Genomic DNA, 27,715 nt, shown 5'->3' with positions numbered 1-27,715 from the left:
TGTTCTCTGTATGAGTCTGTTTCTATTTTAGTTTGTTCTGTAGATTCCACATATAAGTAAAATCATATGGTTTTTGTCTTCCTCTGACTTATTTCGCTTAGGATAATACTCTAGGTTAGGGGTGGGCAAACTTTTTGACTCGAGGGCCACAAGGGGTTCTTAAACTGGACCGGAGGGCCGGAACAAAAGCATGGATGGAGTGTTTGTGTGAACTAATATAAATTCAAAGTAAACAACATTACATAAAAGGGTACGGCTTCTCTAGGTTGATCCATGCTGTCATAAAAGGTAAGATTCCTTTTTTGTTATGGCCGAGTAGTATTTCATTGTGTATATGTACCCAGACAAATCTTATATGCAGAGAGAATAATACAGGATGACATTCTTTCAGCACTGTTAGTTATTAGAAAAAAAGGAAAAGAAATCTAACCTAAGTTTCCATTATAGGCTATATAGATTGTGGACTACTATACAAAAGAGGTATGATTGTAATGAAATAAAAGATACCAAGTAGAAAAGTTGCTGAATGATACACATATATTTATGTAAAAAACAAGAATTACACACATTTTGTTTCATGTGGCTACATATAACATCTATATACATTCATAGAAAAAGGTATAGATGGAAAGTCAACAAGTGTTACTTCTAGGAAGGGTATTGAGATTGGAAGGTCAATGTAAAATATAGAACTGTCTCTGATGTTTTTACAAGTAAAATGCCATATAATACAGTTGTAATTTAAATTTTGAAAAGCAGTATGCAAAGACATGCATTTTCAGAAAAAAATATACACACAAATTATACTTTGTATTTCCTTCTTTCTCCCTTCCCAGATGGCAAACACACAGGAAAGGTTCTAGAGTACCTAAAAATGAGGATGTAATGCTGTCTAAATAAAACAATATCTCAAATGAAAACACTCAACTTCTGTATTCTCATTTGAAGAGAAAAAAAAATTCAGTTCAAGATTTATAAGAGCAATACAACTTCAGTTTAGAGCTCTTGTTTCAGTCATTTATAATTTTCACATGGTACATGCTTATATTTTGGAATTTTGCCACAACTTTAGAATATAGTATTGGACCAGAGGGAAATACAGTTTCTAAAGTTAGGACTTAAGTCATTATTAATATTTTGATCAGTGGCTTTAAGTTTATACACACTTCTAAAAGAATAACAAGAACATAAAACTAGATTGGCTTATTTCTTTACCAGTTTAATAATTCTACCTTATACAATTAAACTACATGCTTGATGTAAGTTATCACTGACAACTCCTTGTGAGGACTGTTCCTTCTGGAGATTATTCTGTAAAACCTTCTTACCCTAATGAGAATGATGATAATTGGCATTCAAATACAACCAGGTGAATTTTGTGAATTACACTACTTTTAAGTATATAAACTAAAAATTGTTTTTACTTTATTTTTTAAAATATATTTTTATTTATTTTAGAGAGGAAGGGAGAGTGATAGAAACATCGATGAGAACCATTGATTGGCTGCTTCCTGCACGAACCCCACTAGGCATGTGCCCTTGCAGAATCAAACCCGGGACCCTTCAGTCCCCAGGCCAATACTCTATCCACTGAGCCAAACCAGCTAGGGCTAAAAATTGTTTTTAGAGCACTGTGCTTTTAAGAACTGCTTATTTTTAATTCACGTATTGCTAGAGTTTTGAACCATGAAAGGAAAATAATGGTGAGAAAGGAGGAATTGCCAGAGCTATCTGGTTTCACAATGGTGATGAGAGAAAAGCTGAGTCAGCAGTTTCTTGCTAAATAAAGAGGTCATCAGTAAGGAAGAAAAACCTTTGAAGGATATCTTCAATGGAATTTGGAATTTCCCTCATCTATCTTAGGTATCTGTTCAACTGTCTCCTACAGCAATTTGCCAAGTCAAAGTGCCTCTCACATTCCTAAAAGAACATTTAGAAAGGCTACAGTGGAGAGAGCACTAGGGCAGTGCGAGAAAACCTGGCTCTGACGCTGAGGTCCCACGCTGACATTAGCAGATTCCTCCTCTGATTACAAGAGGGCTGCACTAATGTCTGACAGCCTCCCAGCTCTAAGAATCAATGATCCCCATGTTCAGAAAGGCCACCAAGAAAGGAAACACACCTTTTTACTTCATATCATAAAGGTGCTTTCATAACTGTACCAGAGGCCCAGTGCATGAAATTTGTGACCTTGGGAGGGGTGGGGGAGGGGATCCCTCAGCCTGGTCTGCACCCTCTTGCAGGCAGTCCGGGAGCCCTCAGGGGATGTCCGACTGATGACTTAGGCCCGCTCCCCTGCTAAACCATCAGTCAGACATCCCTCTGGCAGTCCGGGGCCCCTCACTCCTTACAGCCCCCCCTTCCCCTCTCTCCCTGCTCCGCTCCTTACTGCTCAGCTTGCTGCTTCTTAGCACTATGGCGGAGGTGGGAGAAGCTCTTGCCACTACCGCTGTGCTCTCCGTGAGGCCGGCTTCTGGCCAACTGGCGCTCTCCCTGTGGGAGTGCACTGACCACCAGGGGGCATCTCCTGCATTGAGCGCCTGTCCCCTGGTGGTCAGTGTGCATCATAGCGACCGGTTGTTCTGCTGTTTGGGTCGATTTGCTTATTAGTCTTTTATTATATAGGATTATAGATCAGTTTTATCTTCAACATGATTAAGCAACATTTTACATGAAATATCCAGAATCTCTTACATACTACAAATATTCAAAAAAACAGGAGCTTGTGATGACAATTTTTAAAAAAGTCATACCTAAGTAACTAATGTGAAGAGGCTCAGAAAATAAATTATTTGAGTGGATTCTTTAAGTTTTTAAAAAGAAAGGCTGGTATAATTTTATTACAAGAAAGTATTTATCTTTTAAGTAGAAAATGACTGACTAGTCAGTAATGCTACTTTTATTTTCTCTTACAATGAAACTTGAAAAACAAAATATGAGTTAAACTGAACCCATTTAATATAAAAGTCTTTGGTTTATAAAAGTCACAAATTTATTTTTATTGTAACAAAGCACTTTTTATATAATTTAAAATGCACATGCTTTGATTGAAGAGTGATTGCAAATGAATCCAGTTTTCTTCCACCTGGGATGACAACTGTGTCATTTCTTCTAGAAGTTTTGGCTCTGAAGGAAGCATTTTAAGGTGTAACTGAAGGAAAAAAAATAGTTGAGCATTTAAGAAAATTAAATTTTGTTTATTCTGGACTCAACTTTTTTACTAAGGAATGTCAGAAGACACCATCCATTCTGAATATTTTTTTCTTAACTGCTGATTTGTTACCATCTCCCATTTCCCTGTCCTCTATCAAACTTTCCTTAGCTTGAGTTCCTTTAACTGTCTTACATGTCACACCCTTAGCAGAAGTGAAGTGGTCCTCATTCCCCTCCACTAAGAATAGTCCTCAAATAGGCCCGGAAACAGGACATAGTTCTTACACTCAATCCTTTTTCTGTGCTTCTTTAAGTTTCTCCTTCAATTGTAACCCACTGGTAATACATGCAGATGGGCTCTTTGTTTTCTAAAGATTTAAGTAACTTTTTATTTTTTTGGGAAAGGATATAGAAACTATTAGTGGAATTTCAATTTTTTTCATCCCACATGCTATCAACTAAGTATCTACTTTTTAAATAATTTTAAATAATCAGATCAAGTGAAAAGATTTTATATATTGATGAAGAATCATATCTGCTATCATTGAAAAATGAGCATTATCTACCTCCTTCAATCCATTATACCACTGAAATTAACATGAGTCCTCCATTATATTAGTCATAATAGCAACTCTGTTATTGCCAAATCACTTGAAACTCCTTCAACCAAGAGAAAAGTATTTTTACCTCAGCATAGAAAAAAAAAGCAAAAAATGAATATAAACCTGACTTTCTCTTCATGATCACAGAAAAACAGCCAAAATGTAACTACTTTAAAAAGTTAATAGATGTCATAGAAAATTCAGAGTTGAGTCAAAATTCTGAGTAAAAAATTTAAATAAATAAATAATTAAATTAAATTAAAAACTACAAAGCTGTGTAGTCCAGGTGCCCAGTATGGTAGTCACGAGGTACAGGTGACTGTTTACATTTAATTAAATTCCCATAAAATAAAAAGTTCTGTTTCTCAGTCACATCAGCCACATTTAAGTGCTCAGTAGCCACATGTGACAGACAAATGGCTGCCATGCTGGGCAGCACAGGCATAGAACATTTCCATCTTTGCAGAAAGTACAATGAGACAACATTGCTTCAGAGGAAGGCAAGCTGGGAAGTACTATCTTACATTAGACTTACCTTTAGAAACAATGCAAGGTATGCCTGGGCTAACTCAAAATCACGCTTTCGGTCCAACATCATTTCGATCATTTTTAAGAAACTCTGCATAACTTCTACAGACCCACCACATTCAGGAGACAAGCTCCGCAGCTCTGTTTCAATTGCCGATGGACCTAATTCCTTCAGAAGGTTAAGAGCAGCATCATCTGTATTAAGTTTTAGAAAGAATCCAGTTATTACCTATATCAGTTTACTTAGGAAACTAGTTTTTCCATTTAAAACCCCAAGCAACATATACATAAATTGCACAGGAAATTCTCTCTGTGGATTAATTTTTTCCTGTTAAGTAGTAGAATAAACCAAATTAAATAAAACCAGTACAAATAATGAGAGCAATACAATAAAAAGTACTAAAAACACTAAACTACACTAGTGCTTCCCTTCTTTGTCTCCCACCCCCAAAGTAAAACTCCTTTTATGAGCTTGCTGTTCTTCAGTCATCAGTACCATTCTTTGACTTTGCAAATGTGGACTCGAGTAATTTTGGTACAAAAACAAAAGCATTTGGAACAGACAACAGGAGGATAAATCAAATAAGAGAGTGATTGTGATTTTGTAACTGCTTACAGCTCTTATTGTTTATCATTACTAGCTACAGACTATAGCTTTCAAAAAGATAAATCTACTATTAACAAACTCAATAAATTTTAAAATTATCTTTTGATGAGATAATTTGGGAATATCTAAAATCATTGAAGACAAAAGTCTCTGTTATATTCCCAAACTGTATGGCAAACTTTTTGTAAATAAAAACAAAAGCATTAGAAAAAAATCTAATTTTCCATGTAAAAAGTGTGAATATTTTCAAGACTATTCTAATATCAATATCATCTTAGTTTAGTGTCACTCAACTATAATAATAAAAGGGTATTATGCTACCTTCCGGATGAAACCAGGACTGGAGGGAAGCTAGCCTGGGCCCCGGGTGTGAGGGAAACCAGTGCCGGCAGCTGGGGGAAGGAAGGCCTATTCTTGCATGAATTTCATGCATTGGGCCTCTAGTTTAATATAACAGTAGAAAAGCTAAAGTTACTTCAGAGTAAAACCCAAGTTTCAACCCTTTTATTTCTTACTATCTTCTTTTAGCTACTGAGAAACCTGCTAATAGTTCACTCAATTTCTTTTCATAGAAAGTAAAATAAGCTAAAAATACTTGGTAAATATTTTTTAATTTTTTATAATTAACTTACATTTATTATTCATGAGTCCTTCTTCAAGTTTCAAGAAGAAATCTGATTTTTGAGCCAAAATTCCAAGATTTACCACTTTAGACTTAAAAATAAATACACATTATTCAAAGAACACAATTGTAAGAAAAAAATATGTATAGTCTATAATTAAAAGCTACCATTAATTTACTCTATATGCATAAAACTGGGTGTTGGTAAAAAAAAAAAAAACACTCTACAACTGTATAATACAGAACACACCCCCCATATACTTAGAATGCTCCAATTTGATTTTTACCTGCTGTGGATCATTATTTTGTTCAGGCGCAGCATATCTGGGTACAAGGCCAGGAACTGTTGGTATAAAAAATGGTGCTGACTTGGGTACTTTGGGAGGTTCCTTTGGTTTATTCTTTTTCTGATTAAGAGGAAAAAATAAAAAGATGAGCAAGTAATCATCTGGCTAGCAGTTACTAATATTTAATTCTCAATAAATTTTTTTAAAAAGTCCAAAAAGTAACAAAAAGGAATGAAAATTTTTCAGATTAGAATGTTAAAATAAAATCCCATCAATCAATATCACAGATATCTTTAAAATGGGTTTCCCAATGCAAACCTCCAGAACCCCTGCGAATAAGGCCGAAGGGAAATGACGGGGTTCAGGAGAAGCCCCAGGACAAACAAACCTCATTTTCCTGAAACATGAATATTTAGGTGAGAAATAATAATCAAACACTTTTGAAATTCTTTAATATTAAAATACAAACTTTTTATCAAAATGGGCTAGAAAGCAAAATTTACAAATGCTCAATATTTTCCCCGAGCCCAGAGCCTTTAGAAGTAATTAGGTGTAATATTTTTTGTGAAACTTATCCCTAATTCTTCTACTTTGTTAAAATTTTTATTTTTCCTTAGTAGTCTGTGTTTTTAAGAAGCAAGAGAATACTATTGCCTGTTTATAAAATGTTTCAAGTGTTAGTAAAATTCAATCAGGAAAACCACTATCAGATTTCCCACCGACAGAATTTAGTTTTGATGACTACACGCTACACATCACTATCTCAAGAACATTTGATGAAGAGCCTTTGTATGGTAAACTGCCTGATAAAGGGGTCTCACAATTTTACCTCCCACTATTTCTCTTCCATTCCAGGAGCTCTGCAACCTTAGGGAGATTTGCTTTTTGAAAGAAAGCTAGGGGTATTGGTGGCTTTAAGGAGGAATGGAATAAAAAAAAGCTACTACTTGAAAACACGATAAAGTGCTGCTAAATTACAGGGTAAGCACAGCCCTTCTTTGAGATGGTAGAGGAGTAAGAGTCACAGTTTCACTTCTAACTCTCTGTTACAAAGTGACAAGGGAGACAGTCCCTGAAATGTAAATACAAATAAAAGGCTTTTGGGGGAGTTCCACAGCGCTCTGGAGATTATCTATCTCCTATGGAAAACCAAAAGTAGAAAAACTGCCACAAAACAAATATAAAATTCTAACTTTTTTCATTCAGTAGGATATAAAAATATTGGAAGTGAGCACTTCTCTCATAAAATCATTCACTCAGGTTTGTATTTAAGTTTTTACACAGAACAAACTACGTCTTAGCAAGGAACAGAGTAGTCCAAAAACTTAGCTCATTAATTGGGCATTACTCTGATTGCTCCCTTCACACTCATCTACTACTTATACTTTTTCATGCGTCGTTTTTAAAGCTAGTCCTTGGAGCACTACCTTTAGCTGACAGACTGGGCAAGAGCTTTGAGGAAATTAACATGTGAAAACTTTCCTTACCCAAGACACTCATATTCGTTTGGGTACTAAGTTATTGGTTACAAAAAAACTTACTACTTTGTCATAGTTATCGATGTCCTTACACTTTTTTTAAGGCCAGCCCACAATAAAACTTAGCATACATATGACCTCTAGTGAATGTATGTGTTTATCTAATCAAACCAAGCTTCAATAATCAATGCTTAGCATTATCACAGGATGGCCTCTAAAATTTTCTACTCTAGTCTATTCCTCTCAATTGTTTTCACTACTCACAAATGAGGATCATGAAACATGCTTTGAAAAACACTAATATATTATCTATTTTTCATGTAAAATTATAATTTCCTCAAAAACAAAGGGACCAGATTTTTTTCATTGGCACTGTCACGGGACATTACCTAGTACCTAGTTCTTTTTAACTTACATGCCTGGATCCAACACAGCAAGCTCTAAACATCTTCTTATAGTTGGCAGAGTAGCATATAGAATAATAAATGGTAGTTGAAGCTTAATTTTAAAAAGACTAGTGAAAGTCTTTTCGTTTCCAAATGACTAGAGATAGATATCACACGTGGTAGCAATATTTTTTTCTTGTTTTAGAAATTAGGGAGTGTTGGGGGGGGGGGCATAATGTGGGGATAAGGACACATATGTAATAACTTAATTAAGAAATTAAAAAAAAAATAAGTCAAAAAAGTAGTTTAGAGGCTGGATTAAAAACATCAAATTTATAATAGCTCTGCAGTTGTAGGCTGTACTTCCGCTGTATCCAAAGGTCTGCTGAATGCTCTCAAAATTAATACATATAAAGAGAATTCTGTCAGAATTTTCTAACACTGCTCAAATAATCACACCAGATTAAACAGGATTCAACTAAATGGCATGCTCTTAGGTATTAACTGTTCCTCCTAAAGCTCTCAAAGTAGGGGAAGCTATTTCTACTAAAGAAAATGCTTCTGGAATGTGTCTTTAGGGGTGAATATTCAGTGTACTATAGTAGTACCTTAATAACATCAAGATTAAGAAGGTTTTTCCACCGTGATTCAGGAAGGAGGGATAGAGTCACCAACTGCTCATTCAACTGTTCTGGGGAATCATACTCTATCATTTCATCACTTGGTTCTATGGTTTCTTCTGATAATTCTACATCTGAAAACAAAAATTTGGGGGTAAAAAAAAATTAACACACAATATTTTTATCATGTAAAAGAAATTTAATTCAGACCAAATCCATTAGTATTTCATAACACGTTTACTCAATGTAGATTTGTAAACTCTTAATTTCCTCATCTTCTCATATTAACTATAACTCCCATCACAAGACCTAAAACACTTCTCCCTAATACCAACAGATTACCAATTGATAGTCTTATCAATCACATTTTTGTAAAAAATGTATGAAGTCATTCAAAATATTTCATATCAGTTAAACACTTTGATTGAATCCATTAAACTCTGCCTTCAGTAGCAATACGCCCATCTTAGGTTTATGATATTACACTTCAAAAAATTACTATTTTGTGATTACCTTCGGTTTGACAAGTTCCAGGAAGCATCACTACTGAAGGAACATAATCTGTGGGAAGTGGCCGTAATGAAACAACTGAATACAGGGAAATATTGGACCTGAGAAATAAAAACATAAGCCATATTTTAAAACTTAAAAATACAGGTTTTTTGGGAAAAACTTCAATTACTGGTCTAAAAAAACCAACTGAAAAACTTCAATCACTCTACAATCTTGAATTTGGATACAGATTCCAATCACGTACAACTTAAAAACAACCTCAAAGATAAATAAAATAGTATTAATTTGAAAATGCCTTGATTCATGTCATAGATGTTACCACAAGAAAGCTGTGCATAAACATTACTAATGTAGTACACAAAAGTATTTGAGAGGTCAGTACTAGGGAGTACTTTTATAAAGTAACATAATCTCCTTGTCTTTATATTGTTTTGACAATTGTCAACCTTCAGTTAAGAACATAATACCTAACTGAAGGAAGGACAGACTCAGAGAGTTAAGTCAGACACAGAATAAGATAATCAGATCCTTGAGACTGTAAACAGTCATGGATTTCTCCTTCCCTAGAATGGCCCTCTAAGTGGCCATGTTTCTGCTACCTTGACCCTACACATGACCTTGGATGACTAATCAAGATGTAGCTTCCTATCCCAAAGTGAGTTAATCAGATTGTTTTCCACACATTATGAATTTAGAATGAAAAATAAAAGTTGGGGAAATCAGGTTCTGAGCTATATGAATAGTGGTACTACATAGCTGCTAAGGTCCCACAGCTACTATTCTTCTCTTATCTTGATTATTCAAGCCTCACAGATTCCAGGAGATACTCCATTTTGCTTATTAAGGTGGCCAGAGTGTATTTCAATTGCATACTGAATTTTTTTGTGTGTCATAAAAATTTAATTAGAAAATTTTATAATTAGAAAAAAAAGGTAAGTTTTTTTCTCTTCCTCAATAGGAAATACCCAGCACTTTTTCTCAGCCCAGATGATGGACCATCTACCTTGACCTCTTACATGTTCGTCACAATGGAGTTGGGTGTGAAGAGTTATATAACTAGAATGATCTTAGCAAGCATCTTTCCCAAACAATGCCTTATAGATAAAGTAGTCTGAAGTTGACAGGTGACTCACTAAGGTTATAAAGCAGTATTGGGGTAGTAGCAGGAGAGCCAGAACCTGGCTAGGGACTCCCATTTTTCTAACATTTTAAAATTCACATATCCTTTTTGCAAAATAAAAGCTAAATAAGAGAACATAAAAATCAATTGTGTGGTTGAACAAAGGTATCTAAATTATCAAGCAGATGTTGAATCAGCCATAAACTTATGGTAAATTAAACCCCTGTCAACAATGTGACATTTCCATTTTATAAATTAGAAAAAAAAAAGGTTATGTTAGCAACTATGATTGTCTGACAATATCATCTTCCTTCTCCTCCTTACCCCAAACAGAACTATATGAATGAACTCACCATAGATAAATTCCAAGGTGGTCCACGTGGGAAGTGGCCAGAAAGTCTCCGGTAGGGGACATAGTTACATTGAGAGGAGCTGAGTCCAACAAAAAGCTGTCTATAAGGCTATAAAAAGGATCAAGATGTTAAACTCTACCAAAACATTTAATGCACAAATATATTTGTTAAAAATAATACGAAATAATATAGAAAAGTTTCATTTTTATTTTTTAATAATCACCAATACCAGAAAGGCATCAATAACAAAGAGCTTTGTCAATTATGTTACTATTTGAAAATAACCTCTCTTAATGAGAATGACTCGGAACTTCAAATTACCAATTAGCCAGAGAAAGAGTTTCAACAGGGAGAACACAGGAGGAAATACTCTTTTTCTGGAATGCCATTTTGGTAAACTGACTTGGGAACATTTCTCTTGTATTTTTGTTATCCCAGTGAAAATAATAAAAGGCTTAGGCAACAGAAGAAATTAAAATAAAATGACTGTAAATAAGAATAAGAAAACAGTAATGGAAAAAACTCGAGCAAGTCTGTTTTTCAAATAGGTAACCACACTATACATGAAACATATGAAAGAATTCAGTCTACAGAGCATAACCATAAAGCAGTGTATAAAAACTAGTCTCACAGCTTGAAAAGTTGGAAGGGTTGAAAAGTTGGGTAAGAAGGGGGAGTGATCACCCCCAGGTAGGAGGCTTGGAGTAGGCTTCTCAGAAAACACAGTGTTGGAGATGAGCCTTCCAAATGGATGTTGATGGTAGAGAAAGCGTATCCTGGCTGAGAGAAGTGTGGAGGGCAAGGCAAAGGAAAACACAACTGGGTTTAGTGAGGAGTGCAGTTTGGTACATAAGCATAAGGCTACAAACAGGCTCCTGAATACAAAACACCTAAATTTGCTTTTACTTTAATCAATGAAAAGTCACTGAAGGCTTTGAGCAGATAGTAATGTAATCTTCACTTTCATAAAAAATCTGCCATCAGAATGTAGAGTATATTTGAACAGGAAGAAGAGTGAAACTGTGCTAGCAGTCATCTAACAGCATTAAAGATCTGATCTAGGATGGTGACAGCAGGAAGTGACCTGAGTGAATTTAATGAGCAAAGAGAAAGATCTGCAAAGGAAGCTTCTTAGGTTGGCTGAGGGTGTGAATACTTTGTGTACTTTAAGAGAAACATACTGTTTTAATCACAGCTATTTTAAAAACTATTTTATTCACTGAAGGCAGTACATTATCCATGGGAAGGCACAACAAAATGACTGAAGTTCAGAATCTACATTATATAAAACATCATTTTAAGAAAAACAATAACAATAGTTAACAGTTTTTAGTATTCCATGCTAGGAAGTATCCTGAGCCTCTGAGTCTACTAATTGAATCCTTACTACCCTATAAGGCAGATCTGTATTATATAAATCAGAAAATGAGGCCCAGTAAGATTTAAAAACTTGCTCAAGGTAGAAAATTGAGCCAAGAATGTCACACAAGCAGCCTGTACTCTTAATCACTATAAACTCAGTAAAACCACTGCTGAAACTAAAGTATAACAAGCCGCTCAACAGCACATTTACATGCTGGGAATGTCTACACTGGTGATTCACGAGCAGCGCAAATGTGAATGAAGTCTCTCCAGTGGAGACGTTAAGTGACTTGTCCAAAATAAAATCTCTCGCCCTCGCCGGTTTTGCTAAGTGGATAGAGCATCCGCCCATGAACTGAATGGTCCAGGTTCAATTCCAATCAAGGGCACATACCTAGGTTGCAGGCTTGATCCCCGGCCATGGTCAAAAATCAATGGGAAAATATCCTCAGGTGAGGATTAATTTTTTAAAAAATCTCTCAATTTGTTCAGAGTGTAATTAATACGGTAAAACTTAAATAATGAATGATAGGAAAATAAGCCTTAAAATTAGGAACACTGGAAACACACACCAAAGTGTGCTCAGGACAATGACTGTTATTTGATTCTTAGTTATGGGGAAAAAGGTGAAGAATAACCTGTCTGATTTCTGCTCAAACTTATTCTGGAAGCTCACAAGAATGCCTTCTCTTAAGAATCAAGAGAATTGGGGAAAATAAAACTTTGGTAAACACTTATTATATACCAGACTATTAAATTATTTATGTTATTTAACCCAAACAACCCAGAGCAGAAACATTACTCCAATGTATACAGACGAGAATTAAGCCTCAACACAGAAGTTTCAGCTCTTACCATTTCTTGTCTTGATCAATATTTGTGCATTAACTTAACTATGTGAGGGGTGAAACATCCTAACATGTCTGCTAAAAAGAGAATCTACAATCTACTGCTTAAGCAAATTTATTCTATATAATACTATAATTATTTTGTCAAATTCATTGTGCAACTTGATTCCACAGCTGTTGCGTGTGGGTAGAGAGACCTTCCGTTATGTAAAAGCATCAAATTGAGGAAGATGATTTCCATATACAAAGCATATTTTACATGGCCATATTAATTCATAAAGCATAATTGTGCAGGCTTAATCCCAGACTGCCGGAGCCTGCTGGCACTACAGTCGAACAGTACCTGAAAGGGGGGTGAGGATTAAGAAAAGAGACAGACGCAAAGATGGGATCGGGAGGACTGACAGCTCAAGACTGCAGCCCCGAGTTTCTTTCACACAGTCTTTTTATACATTCACTGGTTACATATGCTTTTAGCAGAACTTAAGCAACTTTCGATTTAATCAACGCAAGCATCTCCTCTAACAGTCTCGGCCAACTTCCTTTTTTCCAATCCTTCATCTTAGTCGGCAGCTGAGACCGACTTTCATGATCTAAGCTCAGCTAGACTACTTCCTTATTCTCACAAGCTATACTGCTGCAGCACAATTTTCCTGCTTATTTGGCATTTAGCAAGCTAAATCAGTAACTTGAACTTTAGTGGGATAGAGCGTGTGACAGCCCACCTTGTGAAAGACTGTCTCCTCGGGACCTTGTCAAACCGAGACCGCTCCCCACACCAGACTTAACTACCATATAGTCCCTGCCAAGGTCACAGAATGAAAAGTCCCAGATAAGGTACACAGTTTTTGAGAGAAGATCAATAAAATCCTCACTGTAAGAAATCAGATTTTCAAGCACAGAGCCTTGCATACCAAGTCCTTTCTGGTTATATCAGGGGTGGGGAACCTATTTTCTGCCAAGGGCCATTTGGATATTTATAACATCATTTGTGGGTCAAACAATATTGTCAACTTAAAAATTAGCCTGCTATATTTGGTCAAACATTTAATTAACTCACTCCTAATGCCTTGCCAGGGCCAGACCAAATGATTTCCAGGGCCTTATATAGGTGACGGGCCAGATGTTCCCCACTCCTGGGTTATATCCTGAACAAATGCAGACAGTAGATGATCAATCTCCAAAGTGAGGGAATCAACTTACACAAAAATCTTTAATGAGTAGAAGAAAGGGATGGTTTTGCCTCAGTGAGAAATGCAAAATAATATTCTATTCCAATTATTCTCATGTAATGCTCCTCAGAAAACAGCAATGAGACAGAACAAAATGTAAAATTCTATTAAAGCTGCACAGCTGGTGTGGTTCAGTGGTTGAGCACTGACCCATGAACCAGGAGGTCACAGTTCAATTCCTGGTCAAAGCACATGTCCGGGTTGCAGGCTTGATCCCCAGTAGGAGACATTGCTATTTTATACTTTTCTCATCCCCGAAAGAGTTCAACATGAACTTCCAGTAGATTGAAAACAAAGAAATAAAGATGGTAGTGGTAGGGAATGACAAAAAATTTCAACTGGCTCTAACCTGATTGGCTCAATGGATAGAGCGTTGGCCTGTGGACTGAAGGGTCCCAGGTTCGATTCTGATCAAGGACATGTATCTTGGTTGAGGGCACATCCCCAGTAGGGGGTGTGCAGGAGGCAGCTGATTGATGTTTCTCTCACATCGATGTTTCTAACTCTCTATCTCTCTCCCTTCCTGTCTGTAAAAAATCAATAAAATATATTAAAAAAAAACAAAAACCTTCAACTGTGCTTCTCTGAGAATCCTACAAAATAAGAAAACTTTCTCTATTTTAAAACAATTTTACAGGAAACAGTTCAGTGCCTATGCAACTGTTTTAGATAGGCACAACTCCAGGCAGATTACACCTGTATGTTACCACACCCAAAGGTTTACTCATAAATAGTTTCACTTTTCAGACTATGTAATGAGCATATTCATTCTTTAAATATTTAATATGTGATGTAAATGACGAAGCTGCATACTGAAGAAAGAACTAGGAATCTCCAAAGATTGTCATACAAATTATGATTTAAAAACAGGGGAATCAAAAAACCCAATAATTACATATGGGTGTACGATGAAACACTAATCCTCACTTCCTCATTATCTTCTACATCAAGAAAATCAGTTCATTCTTAATAACATATGACACAGCCCAAGCAAGGTGGAAAGCACAACTGTTGGGAAATGTTTTTTCCTCCAATGCTTATTGCAGCAAAATGTAATTCATGAAATATGCCACCATGGGCAAATCACGTCGCTTCTCTTTGAGCCTCCATTTCCTCATTTGTAAAATGGAACTAAAAATAGTAATAGTACCTACACCCATTCGAATATGAGGGAAGGTGAAAAATAAAAGTATATAAAGTGCTTAGTAGCTAATGGTAAATGCTAATTTAGTTGCAATTAGACAGCAGCAGTTGTGTGACATGGTTTTTCAAGCTTCCTCATTTACTCCACTTCCAATCTTAGCCAAAGTAGTCCTTATTTTTGTCTTTATTAAAATTAGACTTTGGTTCAATCAGTGTAGATGTAATTACATTTTCTTTTAATAATCCCTGTGTGACTCATTTCTTGTTTGTGTGTCTCTGCCATCTTCATGCCTTTGTATTCATTTAAAATCGCCGGTGTTCACCAAAAGATATCAGAATCAAAAACTTATCAAATTTAAATCTGCTCAACTTTTTACTGAAATAAAAGATTTAGCAAAAAGACTAATGCTGAGTCAAAGACTGATAGATTTAAATGCTTCTAGATCCTATTTTTTCCATTCCAAAGATAAATTTGCTGCTTTGTAAAAATATTGTGTTAATTTAGTACTACTGAACATTAACTTTTCTCTCCCATCTAATGTAAACTAAAACTACTAAAAAGGAAAATGACAAGGGCATATGTCAACTCTATTACTTGTACAACTTTCCTAATGTAATTAAAGCAATTCAAATTACAATGTTCAGTTTTAGAAAAACAGCAAAAGTCCTAGACTACCAATATTTCTAATGGTGCCTTTTTTTAAAAAAAAGTAAGGAAATACCAACTTTAGGTGAACTTTTTGAAGTCAGAGGATATAGCCCAGGAACATGTATGGACATGTTAGTTTTTAGAGCTGGACTAATTAGCAACACACTTTTGTTGCACATATTCCAAATCGGGTGCCTATGCTGGATAAATAGCTGTGTCTCATTCCTATATCACACTTGAAAGGAAATTATTACATCAGGGTTTTTCCTTTCTAAAGGTCAAACTGCTTTCAAGTATGAGCTTATCCAACTCCTCAGGAAAAAAAAAGTAGAATTGGACAGAGCTTAGTAATTTACAAATATTTCAAAGATTAAAAAGTACCATCTTCTTTCTCATCTTTCTTACCAATGTCTTTCCTTATGGTATATTCCTGTTAAATGAGATATTTTGCTATTCCCATCACTCCTTCCTAAGCAATTCTATGTTAATATGATTTTAAATTGCATCTATTCCTATATAATTTTTAAGAGTATTTTTTAATTGATTTTTTAGAGAGAGGAAGGAAGTGAGAAAGAGAAACATTGATCTGTTGCCTCCTGTATGTACCCCAACCAGGAACTGAACCCAAAACCTGGGTATGTGCCCTGACCTGGAATCAAACCTGCGACCCTTCGGTGCATGGGATAATGCTCAACCAACCGAGCCACAAAGGCCAGGGCTACTCCTATATAATTTTTAACAACAACAAAGCACACACACACATTCTCTCTCTCAGTCTCCAATGTTCAAATTAATGAACGGAATTGGATAATATTTTCTCTTTGAGAAATGTTTTAGTAGCAAGTTAAGTCTTTGAGATAGATTTCTGAACACTACTGAGTTTTACCCAAATCTTAAGATGCACATGTTTTATTCTTGAAGGTATCTAAAAGGTCTTCCTTCAAGAATTATGTTAGAGACAGAGAATATATAACATACATCAAGGAAAGTTAAGGTTTTTGACCTTTTAACTAAATTCAGTATGAACAAAAAAAACATACAAAATAAAAGTTTGAGTCATATTTTTAAAAGCACATAATCCATTAATTACAGGTAAAAGATAATGATTGAGAAATTTTCTGATAGAGGTTAAGGATTTAAAAATAAACTCACCACCCAGAAGGAAGGTCCCAAGTTCTAATAGAGCAATCCATTGAAGCACTTATTAACCAACGACCATCAGGACTGAAAGCCTTTAAGTTAAAAAAAATAAATAAGAGTACATACATAATCTGTGTGTGTGTGTGTGTGTGTGTGTATACATGTATATGTATGTTTGTAATGTTTGTGCCTGCATTTTTAACAGCTTAAAGAATGCAATAAATTAAAAGATACAGACTACATGAAAAACTAAGTTTGAGTAAAATTTAGACTACCTTATTTTATATAAAAGAAACCATTTCTTATATACCACTGATTTGGATATAGATAAGGATTAGGCTTTTATAGGAAATATAAAAAGTTTTGAAATTAACACTAAAAATTAAATCTTTATTCCAAAATCTCCTATATTTATAGACAATTAACAAACTGTGTTTAACTACAAATTATTTTTAATATAAAGCTGCTGTTCTGAGAGCAATCAATTACTAGTAGAAATATTTTGTTACCTAATTTGATTACAACATATCTGTGAAAGCAACAAAAACTACATTTTCTTAAACAGTCTATATATTAGACTAGCTTTCTAAGAATAAACCTAATTTTGAATGCATATTATCTTAAAATATTAAAGTTACTAAAAAAGTCATTATACTTTTACTTGTAGTTACAGTTAAAAATCTTCTTCACTAATCATGTTTGATTTCCAAAATATAATTTAAATCTGCAATAAGAGTTTCAAAATAAATTTAAACTATAAACTACTTATAAAGAAGGTATAGATTTTCTATCATTAAAAATGAATAATAATAGCTTTCTCCTTGCCTGTAGCAAGTGTTTTGAGGCTTAAATCACATAGAATGTGGAAGAAGGCCCAAAAGGAAAAACTTTAGGGTTCATAATGGCAGTAGATTGTATTTATCCAGAAGTCTAAGCACATCAAAGGGATCATGACTATCCATATTGGCACATGATATTTGGATAAGTGAACTCTATTTTGTTCACAGGGCTGCAGTAATATTGTGGAAACTCAAAACTTAAGGTACAGAGAGATCAATTTACAGAATAGAACAAGCTATTAAAGGACGGGAAAATGATCTGATAAATAAATCTCAGACATTTAAAGAGGAGTAATTTAATACTGAGTAGTAGAAACTCCAGACTCACAAGTTGAAAAATGTGAAAAGGAAAAAAACACACACAAAAAACAGGAAGATTGTTGGCATTGACAGATGTTTTAAAAAATGCTATTTCACCGAAACCAGTTTGGCTCAGTGGATAGAGCGTCGGCCTGCGGACTGAAAGGTCCCAGGTTCGGTTCCGGTCAAGGGCATGTACCTGGGTTGCGGGCACATCCCCGGTGGGGGATGTGCAAGAGACAGCTGATCGATGTTTCTCTCTCATCGATGTTTCTGACTCTCTCTCTCTCTCCTTTCCTCTCTGTAAAAAATCAATAAAATATATTTTAAAAAAAAAATGCTATTTCATCATAAATTACCCCACTCCCACCCTCATTTCTATAGATCCTGTGACAACAAATTCTGTTGATGGGTAGTTCTACCAATCTCCAATCTACAGATCAACACCATTTCTCCTTATTTTTAAGTAAATGGGTAAGCATTGCAAATTCTGATTTTTGGTATGAGAATGAATAAGTAAAAGTAGTTGTTGGAACTGGCATTCAGTAGCTAGGATTTTATTTTTTTCTCTTTTCAAATAAATCAAGGAATCTGCAATTGATGAAAAATGACAATATAAACTTAACATGGTCCTCTACAAACAACTTTTAAACCAGAGTGCTTATCATCGTATCATACATCCCACCGTAAGAATATAATAATAGTAAGCTAAATCACATTACCAGTTAAACTCTTTTGGAATTAAGCTATACAAACTCTAGAAATAAAACAAAACTAGCACACACCAGGTACGAGATATTCCAAGTCTCCTAATATTAATTTTTTTATGCATATAGAAAATGAGAAATAAGTTCCTTCAGCCTAGTTTAATATTAAGTCAGAAATGACATACTTATGTTTCCATAGATCATTCAACGTCCAAAGTATATTTTGGTCCTGTTTACAGTCTAAGAGAAAAAGATAAACTCTGCGATATATACATATTTTAATCTGATGGCATTAACTCCCTGAGAAATATTAAACTTTCTTTTAATTCTGCATTTTCCTTAAAAAATCTACTAGTATGATGAGTAGCTTAATGCTATTCAAGGAAAAGTTTCAATTATTTGAACATTTTTTAACCTAAATAAAAGCAGAAATGAGTCAACTTTTGTTTAAACATCTAGTTTGTTTTACCATGTCATTTATTTGGCCTTGGTGTCCAGAAAACTCTCTGACAGTCTTTCTAGTTTCTATGTCCAGAACACTAATGGAGAAGTCATCCAAGGCGAGTCCCAGAATGCCACTAGCAAGATAAATGCATCAGTTTTAATAAACAAACAAAAACTTGAACTAAAATCTCACAGGCATTTTAATTTTTTAAATCAAGTGTACCTTTGGAGTATAAGCAAAATGATGTTCTTTTAATATTAAAAATCGAATTTTTTCCCCACTTGGTAAATTATGTACTTTATTTAAATTAAGAACTTTTTACCAAAAACATCAAGAGGAAAATTCATTATCATTAAAAGAGAAATTTTACCTGTCTCTGTGTAGCAGCATCATATTTGGAGATGAATCAAGGCTCATAGAATGGATTAAAATTTTGTTTTTAAAGTTCCAAAACTTGAGTAATCCTTCACTACCAGTCGTAATTGTCAACTGGTTTAATCCATCCACTGCAACACCTCTAACAGACCCTTTATGAGCTTTAAAGCATATGTTAAAAGAAAAAAGAATAAGAATTGATATTGCCTCTCTGAATACTGCACAAAGAGTGATTCCTTTATTTAAATAACTAAGTTCCACTATTTACCTTCCCTAAAATTTTAATATTACTCTGAATTTTAGGGAGTAGGGAGATTATTATATTGCTTGAGTAAAAATAAAGTCAATCAGATTAATATACAAAGGTTTCAAAAAAAGTTAAGATTTTCTGCTCAAAGCAAGAAGAAAACAAAAATTTTAATTTGTATATTATCTACTTTCCTTTAACATCTGTGACTTAATTCTCTGAGTATTTCAACATGGTGGCTATAAGATGTAATGGCAGTATCTGTCATATAGAGTTGACAATAGCCCATCCATAACTGTAGCAAAATGGCTGGCAGTTAAGAATTTAATACATGCCAATGAGTTATTAGCTCATACCTATCTATTATTTTTTTTAATAAGAAAAAGAAAAACATGCAATACCTTGATCCTCACCAAACCTTCCTCGATGTATACCAGACTGCATGTTATATACATCTACAGTTCCTGATGAGAGACCAATTACAGCAAAGTTTCCACAAGAAGTTATATCCACTGCCTTAGGAAAAAAAAAATTAAACACAAGTGACACAGCAATTAACTAACATTTTTATTGTACTTTAGCTTCCATAGTGTTTCTTTTATCCACTAATTACCTTATTCTTTTTTAAAATAAAGCATAGCATGATAAATTAATTAGTTCATTAATTTTCTTAAACATTCCTATATTTGGATATCTAAGACATATCTGTTTGATTCTATCTTCTTTCTCTAAGAAGTATGAAGAAATTATTATCCAAGACCATAAGACATAACCGAGGAAACTTAGTTGAAATTTACAAAGTCAGAATAATTATGTTATCAGCTGGCCTTCAATTTTTAATTTTTTTACCACAGTGCTAAAGTCAAAGCATTCCATTCCTTAATTTGTCTTTATCTTACCTTACTTTTTAATTGCTTCTACAGCTATACGAAACTAAAGACCTACCATTAGAATGTCCAATAAAAAAGCTCAAAATATTTTAATTATGACATATTAGGAAGAGAATACAAGAGAATACACAAGGCATTACATAGAAAACATTAGTTGTTTTAGAGAAACCAAGATGGCGGCATAGGTTAAAGCCGGAGTTTGCTGCCTCGAACAACCACTTCAAAAATACAACTAAAAGACGGAATGGACATCACCCAGAACCACAGGAAGGCTGGCTGAGTGGAAGTTCTACAACTAGGAGGAAAGAGAATAGCACACCGAGACTCAGAGGAGGCACGGTGCTGAAGTCAAATACTAAGGTGCGGAGTGCATGCGGAGTGGGCTGGTGGCTGAGGGCGCGGTTGTCTGTTTCAATTCGGAGAGAGTCTCAGACTCTGAGCTCCATATCTGGGCAAGTCTCTAGGGACCCAGACTCAAACGGGAGAAGCGGGACTGTCTGGCTTCGGTCGGAACTTGAAGGCGGCTTTCTCTCCCAGGTTTGCAGCAGTCGCTGGGACTCTGAGAGGCAGAGCCCCTGGGGACGGGACTGAGAGCAGCCAAGACTGCTCGCTCCGCCCGCCTTGTTGATCCCGTGGGACCCGCCCCGCCCAAGCCCTGCACAGAGGCATTTGCGGGATAGCCTCAGGCAAAGGCTAGATTAGCACCGCCCTAGAGATCCAGCACAGAAGTTCTCCCACTGCATACACAACTGATTCTCATAGCCAGTTGGACTGGAGGTCAAATCACCCCCAGTATTACCAACAACAATCAAGGCTTAACTACAACAAGACTTCGCGCAAAGACCACAAGGGGGTGCACCAAGAAAGCATAAAAAATGCGGAGACAAAGAAACATGACAGAAATGGAGGATATAGAGCTCAAAACCGCACTTTTAAGGTCTTTCAATAATTTTCTAGAAACTGCTGATAAACTTAATGAGATCTACAAGAAATCCAATGACCCTCGATATTGTGATAAAGAACCAACTAGAAATTAAGCATACACTGACTGAAATAAAGAATATTATACAGACACCCAACAGCAGACCAGAGGAGCGCAAGAATCAAGTCAAAGATTTGAAATGCGAAGAAGCAAAAAACACCCAACCGGAAAAGCAAAATGAAAAAAGAATCCGAAAATACGAAGATAGTGTAAGGAGTCTCTGGGACAGTTTCAAATGCACCAACATCAATCAGAATTATAGGCTTACCAGAAGATGAGAGAGAGCAAGATATTGAAAACCTATTTGAAGAAATAATGACAGAAAACTTCCCCCACCTGGTGAAAGAAATAGACTTACAGGTCCAGGAAGCGCAGAGAACCCCAAACAAAAGGAATCCAAAGAGGACCACACCAAGACACATCATAATTAAGATGCCAAGAGCAAAAGACAAAGAGAGAATCTTAAAAGCAGCAAGAGAAAGAAACTCAGTTACCTACAAGGGAATACCCATACGACTGTCAGCTGATTTCTCAACAGAAACTTTGCAGGCCAGAAGGGAGTGTCAAGAAATATTCAAAGTGATGAATACCAAGAACCTACAACCAAGATTACTTTATCCAGCAAAGCTATCATTCAGAATTGAAGGTCAGATAAAGAGCTTCACAGATAAGGAAAAGCTAAAGGAGTTCATCACCACCAAAGCAGTATTATATGAAATGCTGAAAGGCATCCTTTAAGAAGAGGAAGAAGAAGAAAAAGGTAAAGATACAAATTATGAACAACAAACATGCATCTATCAACAAGTGAGTCTAAGAATCAAGTGAATAAATAATCTGATGTACAGAATGAACTGGTGATTATAATAGAATCAGGGACATAGAAAGGGAATGGACTGACTATTCTTGGGGGGGAAAGGGGTGTGGGAGATCCGGGAAGAGACTGGACAAAAATCGTGCACCTATGGATGAGGACAGTGGGTGGGGAGTGAGGGCGGAGGGTGGGGCGGGAACTGGGAGGAGGGGAGTTATGGGGGGAAAAAAGAGGAACAAATGTAATAATCTGAACAATAAAGATTTAATAAAAATAAAAAAAGATATTTTTAAACTAAATTAGGCCAATTTAATGTACTTGAAATTACATGAGAAGCTTTGTCAAATAAAAATTAATAACTATGTTCTAAAAAAAAAGAAAGAAAACATTAGTTTATAAGCAGTTTCTCTAAAATAAACTCATATCTTAATACTTTTTAAAAAGTGTCAGTCAATATTGTATTGATGAGGTGTCTTTTTTTCTATGTTAAAAACATGAGACTGGTTCTATATTGGGTTGTGACCAGAGAAATCCCTGATTGCCACTGTGTGTCAGTCAGGTATTGCCCACCCAAGGAAGAATTGAAAATACTGCTAAATTTATGCCTAAAGAAATAAACTTCTAAAACCTAAAATAAAAAATTTATTAGAGGCTATGACTCAGATACACTATGACCCAAGTCAAGACATACTTACATAGCATTTACATAGGTATGTCCCACTTACATTATTTTTCTAGATAATTAAGGCTTATTCCATAAAAATATATATTATGAACTAATCTTAAAAAAAAGCATTCTTTCTAAACAGAACACAAACATAATCTTACCGACTTTGAAAAACTCATAAATGTTTACACTATGTTGTAGTTATAATATCAGGAACTAACGGAGATACTAGACTATAATCTACAAGTAGCAAAGGACCCCAATGTGCTTGCTATACTTTTTATAATTTGTATTTATTTATTTTAATTACTTTTTAATTGATTCTGAGAGAGGAAAGGAGAGGGAGAAAAACAGAGAAACATCCATGGGAGGGCAAAATATAGATCAGCTGCCTCCTGCACATTCCCTACTGAGGAACTGAGCCCACAACATAGGCATGTGCCCTGACCAGGAATGGAACTGGCATCTTTTGGTGCATAGGATGATGTCCAACCAACTGAGCCACACCAGCCTGGGTGAACTTGTATTCATTTTAATAAAATTTACTGTTGTTAGTGGGCCTGCTTCTGTAATCTCCTTTTCTTATTTATTCACGCTAATCTCTTATCAAAGACAGCATAAACAAAGCACAATGAGTAAACTGAGAGGGTTACCTTTGAGTAACAAATTGTACTTTAGTGCATGAGCTGTCTAATAAATACTTCTGTTTATTACTTACTGGTTACTGATTTTGTTCCAGGTAGCTGAGTTTGCCAAACATATGATTAAGTATATACATACACTTAATATTCATATACTCAGTGATCTATGAGTCATCATTATAGGCTGTGAGTTAAGAACACAGGTTCTAAATTGAATAGTTCTAGGTTCAAATCCCAGCTCTTCCATTTACTAGCTTTACTGACCTTAGGCATGTTACTCATTATATTAAGCCTCGGTTTTATTGTCAATAAAAAGAGACTAACAATAGATCATATCATAGGATTGTTGTGAGAATAATATACAATAATATGTGCTAGGCAGAGACACTAGAACAAAGCAAGCACAGAAAAACTTATTAACTGTAATTATCATTATCACTACTATCACAACCATTACTCAAAACTGAGCAAGTAAACTTAAGACACTTAAGACAGAATCTCTATTGTTTAGAAAATAGTATAAAATCTGAAGATTGGATTTTTGTGCTATGGTTAATAGAGCATACATACTTACAAATAAACTTGCACAAAATAGGATCAAATGTGGAGTTAAATTTTTAATAAGTATTTTCAAAATCCTAGCTGCTTCCTTTGCAGATACTGACAAGCTCATCCTAAAACTCATATGGAAATGCAAGGGACCAGAATAGCCAAAACAATCTTGGGGGGTGGAGGAGAGCAGGAGAATAAACTTGGAAGATTCAATCTTCCTGGATTCAAAACTTACTACAAAGGTAAAAGGTACCATAATCAAGACAGTTTGGTACTTGCATAAAGATGGACATATCCTATATAATAAAAGGGTAATATGCAAATTGACCCTAACAGCAGAATGACTGGTCACTATGACACACACTGACCGCCAGGGGGCAGACGCTCAATGCAGGAGCTTCCCACAGGGGGAGCTCTGCTCAGCCACAAGCCAGGCTGACGGCTGCCAGTACAGCGGTGGTGGTGGGAGCCTCTCCCGCCTCCTCAGCAGTGCTAAGGATGCCCGACTGCATAGGCCTGCTCCCCACTGGCAAATGGACATCCCCCAAGGGGTCCCAGACTGCGAGAGGGCACAGGCCAGGCTGAGGGACCCCCAAGTGCACAAATTTTTGTGCACCGGGCCTCTAGTAGAACAATAAAAGAGAACTGAGAGTCCAGAAGTAAACCCTCACATAATGTCAAATGGTTTGGGGCAAGGGTGCCAAGATCATTCAATGGTAACAGAATAATCTCTGAACAAATGATGCTGAACAACTAGACATCAGTATTAACTCAGAAATGATTATAGATCAAAAGTAACAGCTAAAACTATGAAACTCTTAGAAGAAATCACAGGGGTAAATCTCCATGGCCTTGGGTTAAGCAATGATATTTCTAAAACCACAAGAAGTATATAAAAAAAAAATAGGTTAGACTTCACTAAAATTAAAAAATCTTAGGCAGAAAAATGATACCAGCAAGAAAACAAAATGATGGCCCATAGGATGGGAGAAAATATCTGCAAATCATGTATCTGATAAGGTACTTGTACCCAGATTATCTAAAGAGCTATTAAAACTCAATAATAAAAAGATAAATAATTCCATTAAACAATGGGCAAAGGATTTAATAAATATTTCTCCAAAGAAAATACACAAACAGCCAATAAGCACATGAAAGATGTTCACCATAATTAAGTCATTGGGGAAATGCAAATTAAAACCACAATGAGATACTTACTAGGATGGCAATAATCAAACGAACAGACAGTAATAAGCCAGGATGTATAGAAATTGGAACCTCTATACATTGCTGGTTAGAAATGCAGCTTTTTTGAAAAACCGGTTGACAGTTCCTCAAAAATGTTAAAGAGAGTTATCTTATGACTTAATCATTCTTTTCTTAGATATAAACGCAGAGAAATAAAATACATGTCCACATAAAAATCTGTACACCAATGTTCATAAGCAGTACTTATAGCCAAAAAGTAGGAACAACACAAATGTCCACCAATTAATTGACCAATGGCTAACCAAAATGAGGTTTATACACAAAATGGAGTATTATCCAGCAATAAAAGGTATACAGTTTTGATACAAGCTACAACATGGATGCACCTTGAAAACATTATGCTAAGTAAAAGAAGCCAATCACAAAGATCATATATTATATGATTACCTTTATATGAAACTAGAGGCCTGGTGCACAAAAATTTGTGCACTGGGCGGGGGTGGGGGGGTCCCTCAGCCCAGCCTATGCCCTCTTGCAGTCTGGGACCCCTCAGAGGATACCCACCTGCTGGCTTAGACCCGCTCCCTGGGGGATCAGGCCCAAGTTGGCAGTCAGACATCCCTCTGGCAGCCCGGCAGCCCTTGGGGGATGTCCACTTGCCAGCAGGGAGCAGACCTAAGCTGCAGTTGGACATCCTTAGTGCTGCTGAGGAGGTGGGAGAGGCTCCCACCACCACTGCTGTGCTGGCAGCCATCAGCCTGGCTTGTGGCTGAGCAGAGCTCCCCCTGTGGGAGCGCACTGACCATCAGGGGACAGCTCCTGCATTGAGCATCTGCCCCCTGGTGGTCAGTGTGTGTCATAGTAACCAGTGATTCCCAGTCATTCTGCTGTTAGGGTCAATTTGCATATTACCCTTTTATTATATAGGATAGAGGCTTGGTGCATGGGTGGGAGCTGGCTGGTTTGCTCTGAAGGGTATGCCAGATCAGGGTGGGGGTCCCGCTGGAGTGCCTGGCCAGCCTGGGTGAGGGGCTGATGGGTGTTTGCAGGATGGTCACACCCCCTTCAGGGTGGGGGTCCCGCTGGGGTGCTTGGCCAGCCTGGGTGAGGGGATGATGGCTGTTTGCAGGCTGGTCAAGCCCTCCCCATTAGGGACCCTCACCCCATGGAGGTTTGGCCAGCCTGGGTGAGGGACTGATGGCTGTTTTCAGGCTGGCCACACCCCCTTTAAGGTGAGGGGTCCCCACTGGGGTGCCTGGCCAGTCTGGGTGAGGGGCTGAGGGCTGTTTTCAGGCTGGCCAAACCAACCCCACCTCCCCCCGACGACGATGGAAGCTCCCAGTCTCTCCTTTTTTTCTTTCTTTTTTTATTCTGGGATTTATTACCTTCTATAATTGAAACTTTGTTGCCTTTAGCAGAGGCCACAGCTGGCTCAGGGCTGGCGGGAAGCTTGGCTTCCTCCATCGCCAGGGGAAACCAAAGCCTCCTGCACACTCCAGCTCCGTGGCCACGGCTGGCTGAAAGCAGGTATCTGGGGTTTATTTATCTTCTATAATTGAAACTTTGTTGCCTTGAGTGGACCTCAGAGCCGGTCGTGGCAGGTGGGAAGCTTGGCTTCCTCCATCACTGGGGCATTCAAGCCTCCTGCTTGCTCCAGCTCCATGGCTGCCTGCCACCACCTTGGTTGGGTTAATTTGCATATAGTCACTCTGATTGCCTGGTGGGCGTGGCTTAAGGTGTAGCGAAGGTACAATCAATTTGCATGTTTGTCTTTTATTAGTGTAAATGGCCAGAATACGCAAATCTATATATACTACCGACCGGGTGCATGAAAATTCATGCGTTGGTGGGGGGTTCCTCAGCCAGGCCATCTGAGGCTTGCCTGGGCCTCGGGCCGGCCCTGGGCAGCTGGGGAGCTGAGGGCGGGTCCAGCTGCACCATGTGCCTGCTGCCCCACCCCCCTGACGGGGCTGAAAGGACTGGGGGACTCCTGCAGGGCTAAGGGGACTGGGTGCCGCCATCTTTGTGATGTTGTGATGGTCAATTTGCATATTCCCTCTTTATCAGATAGGATGAAAACCTAAGCTATTTGTAGGCTGGTAGCTATGACGCGCACTGACCACCAGGGGGCAGATGCTCAATGTGGCAGCTGCGGTTCTTGGGTGACGCACCCAGAACCAGAGAGGAGGAAGCTTGATTCTGGGGTGTGTCACCCATGAACCGTCCTTTTGCAATCCTTGAGCCCTCAGGTGAGGCCGAGGGACCCTGTGCTCCGGGCTTCTAGTATATCTATAATAATAAAGGCATAATATGCTAATTAGACCAGATGACCTTCTGGATGAAGCTGGGGCTGCGAGGGAAGCCTGGGTCCTGGGTGCCAGAGGGAAGCCTGGGTCCTGGGTGCCAG

At 36.9% G+C, this 27,715-nt stretch overlaps 1 protein-coding gene across 1 annotated transcript in view; it reads right to left on the bottom strand.

Moving 5' to 3' along the window:
* Window positions 1-549: 549 nt before the first annotated feature.
* The window catches only part of WDR36 (WD repeat domain 36), a 46,473-nt gene continuing 19,307 nt past the window's right edge, over window positions 550-27,715 (bottom strand). Inside the window, exons 13-23 of the mRNA XM_070412437.1 lie at window positions 19,958-20,072; window positions 19,305-19,470; window positions 18,959-19,067; window positions 16,656-16,735; window positions 10,270-10,377; window positions 8,797-8,894; window positions 8,272-8,417; window positions 5,800-5,919; window positions 5,523-5,604; window positions 4,291-4,478; window positions 550-3,151 (exon numbers count right to left, since the gene is read on the bottom strand). Coding sequence (XP_070268538.1) covers window positions 2,999-3,151; window positions 4,291-4,478; window positions 5,523-5,604; window positions 5,800-5,919; window positions 8,272-8,417; window positions 8,797-8,894; window positions 10,270-10,377; window positions 16,656-16,735; window positions 18,959-19,067; window positions 19,305-19,470; window positions 19,958-20,072 — 1,365 coding nt within the window. The 3' untranslated portion in view covers window positions 550-2,998. The remainder of the gene's footprint in view (window positions 3,152-4,290; window positions 4,479-5,522; window positions 5,605-5,799; window positions 5,920-8,271; window positions 8,418-8,796; window positions 8,895-10,269; window positions 10,378-16,655; window positions 16,736-18,958; window positions 19,068-19,304; window positions 19,471-19,957; window positions 20,073-27,715) is intronic.

This window comes from Myotis yumanensis, unplaced genomic scaffold, assembly GCF_028538775.1.
Source record: "Myotis yumanensis isolate MYYU_CA2020_CCGP unplaced genomic scaffold, mMyoYum1.0.hap1 SCAF_4, whole genome shotgun sequence".
Lineage (NCBI taxonomy): Eukaryota > Metazoa > Chordata > Mammalia > Chiroptera > Vespertilionidae > Myotis > Myotis yumanensis.
The sequence above is the reverse complement of the archived record's forward strand: the minus strand, read 5'-3'. Positions and strand labels throughout refer to the sequence as shown.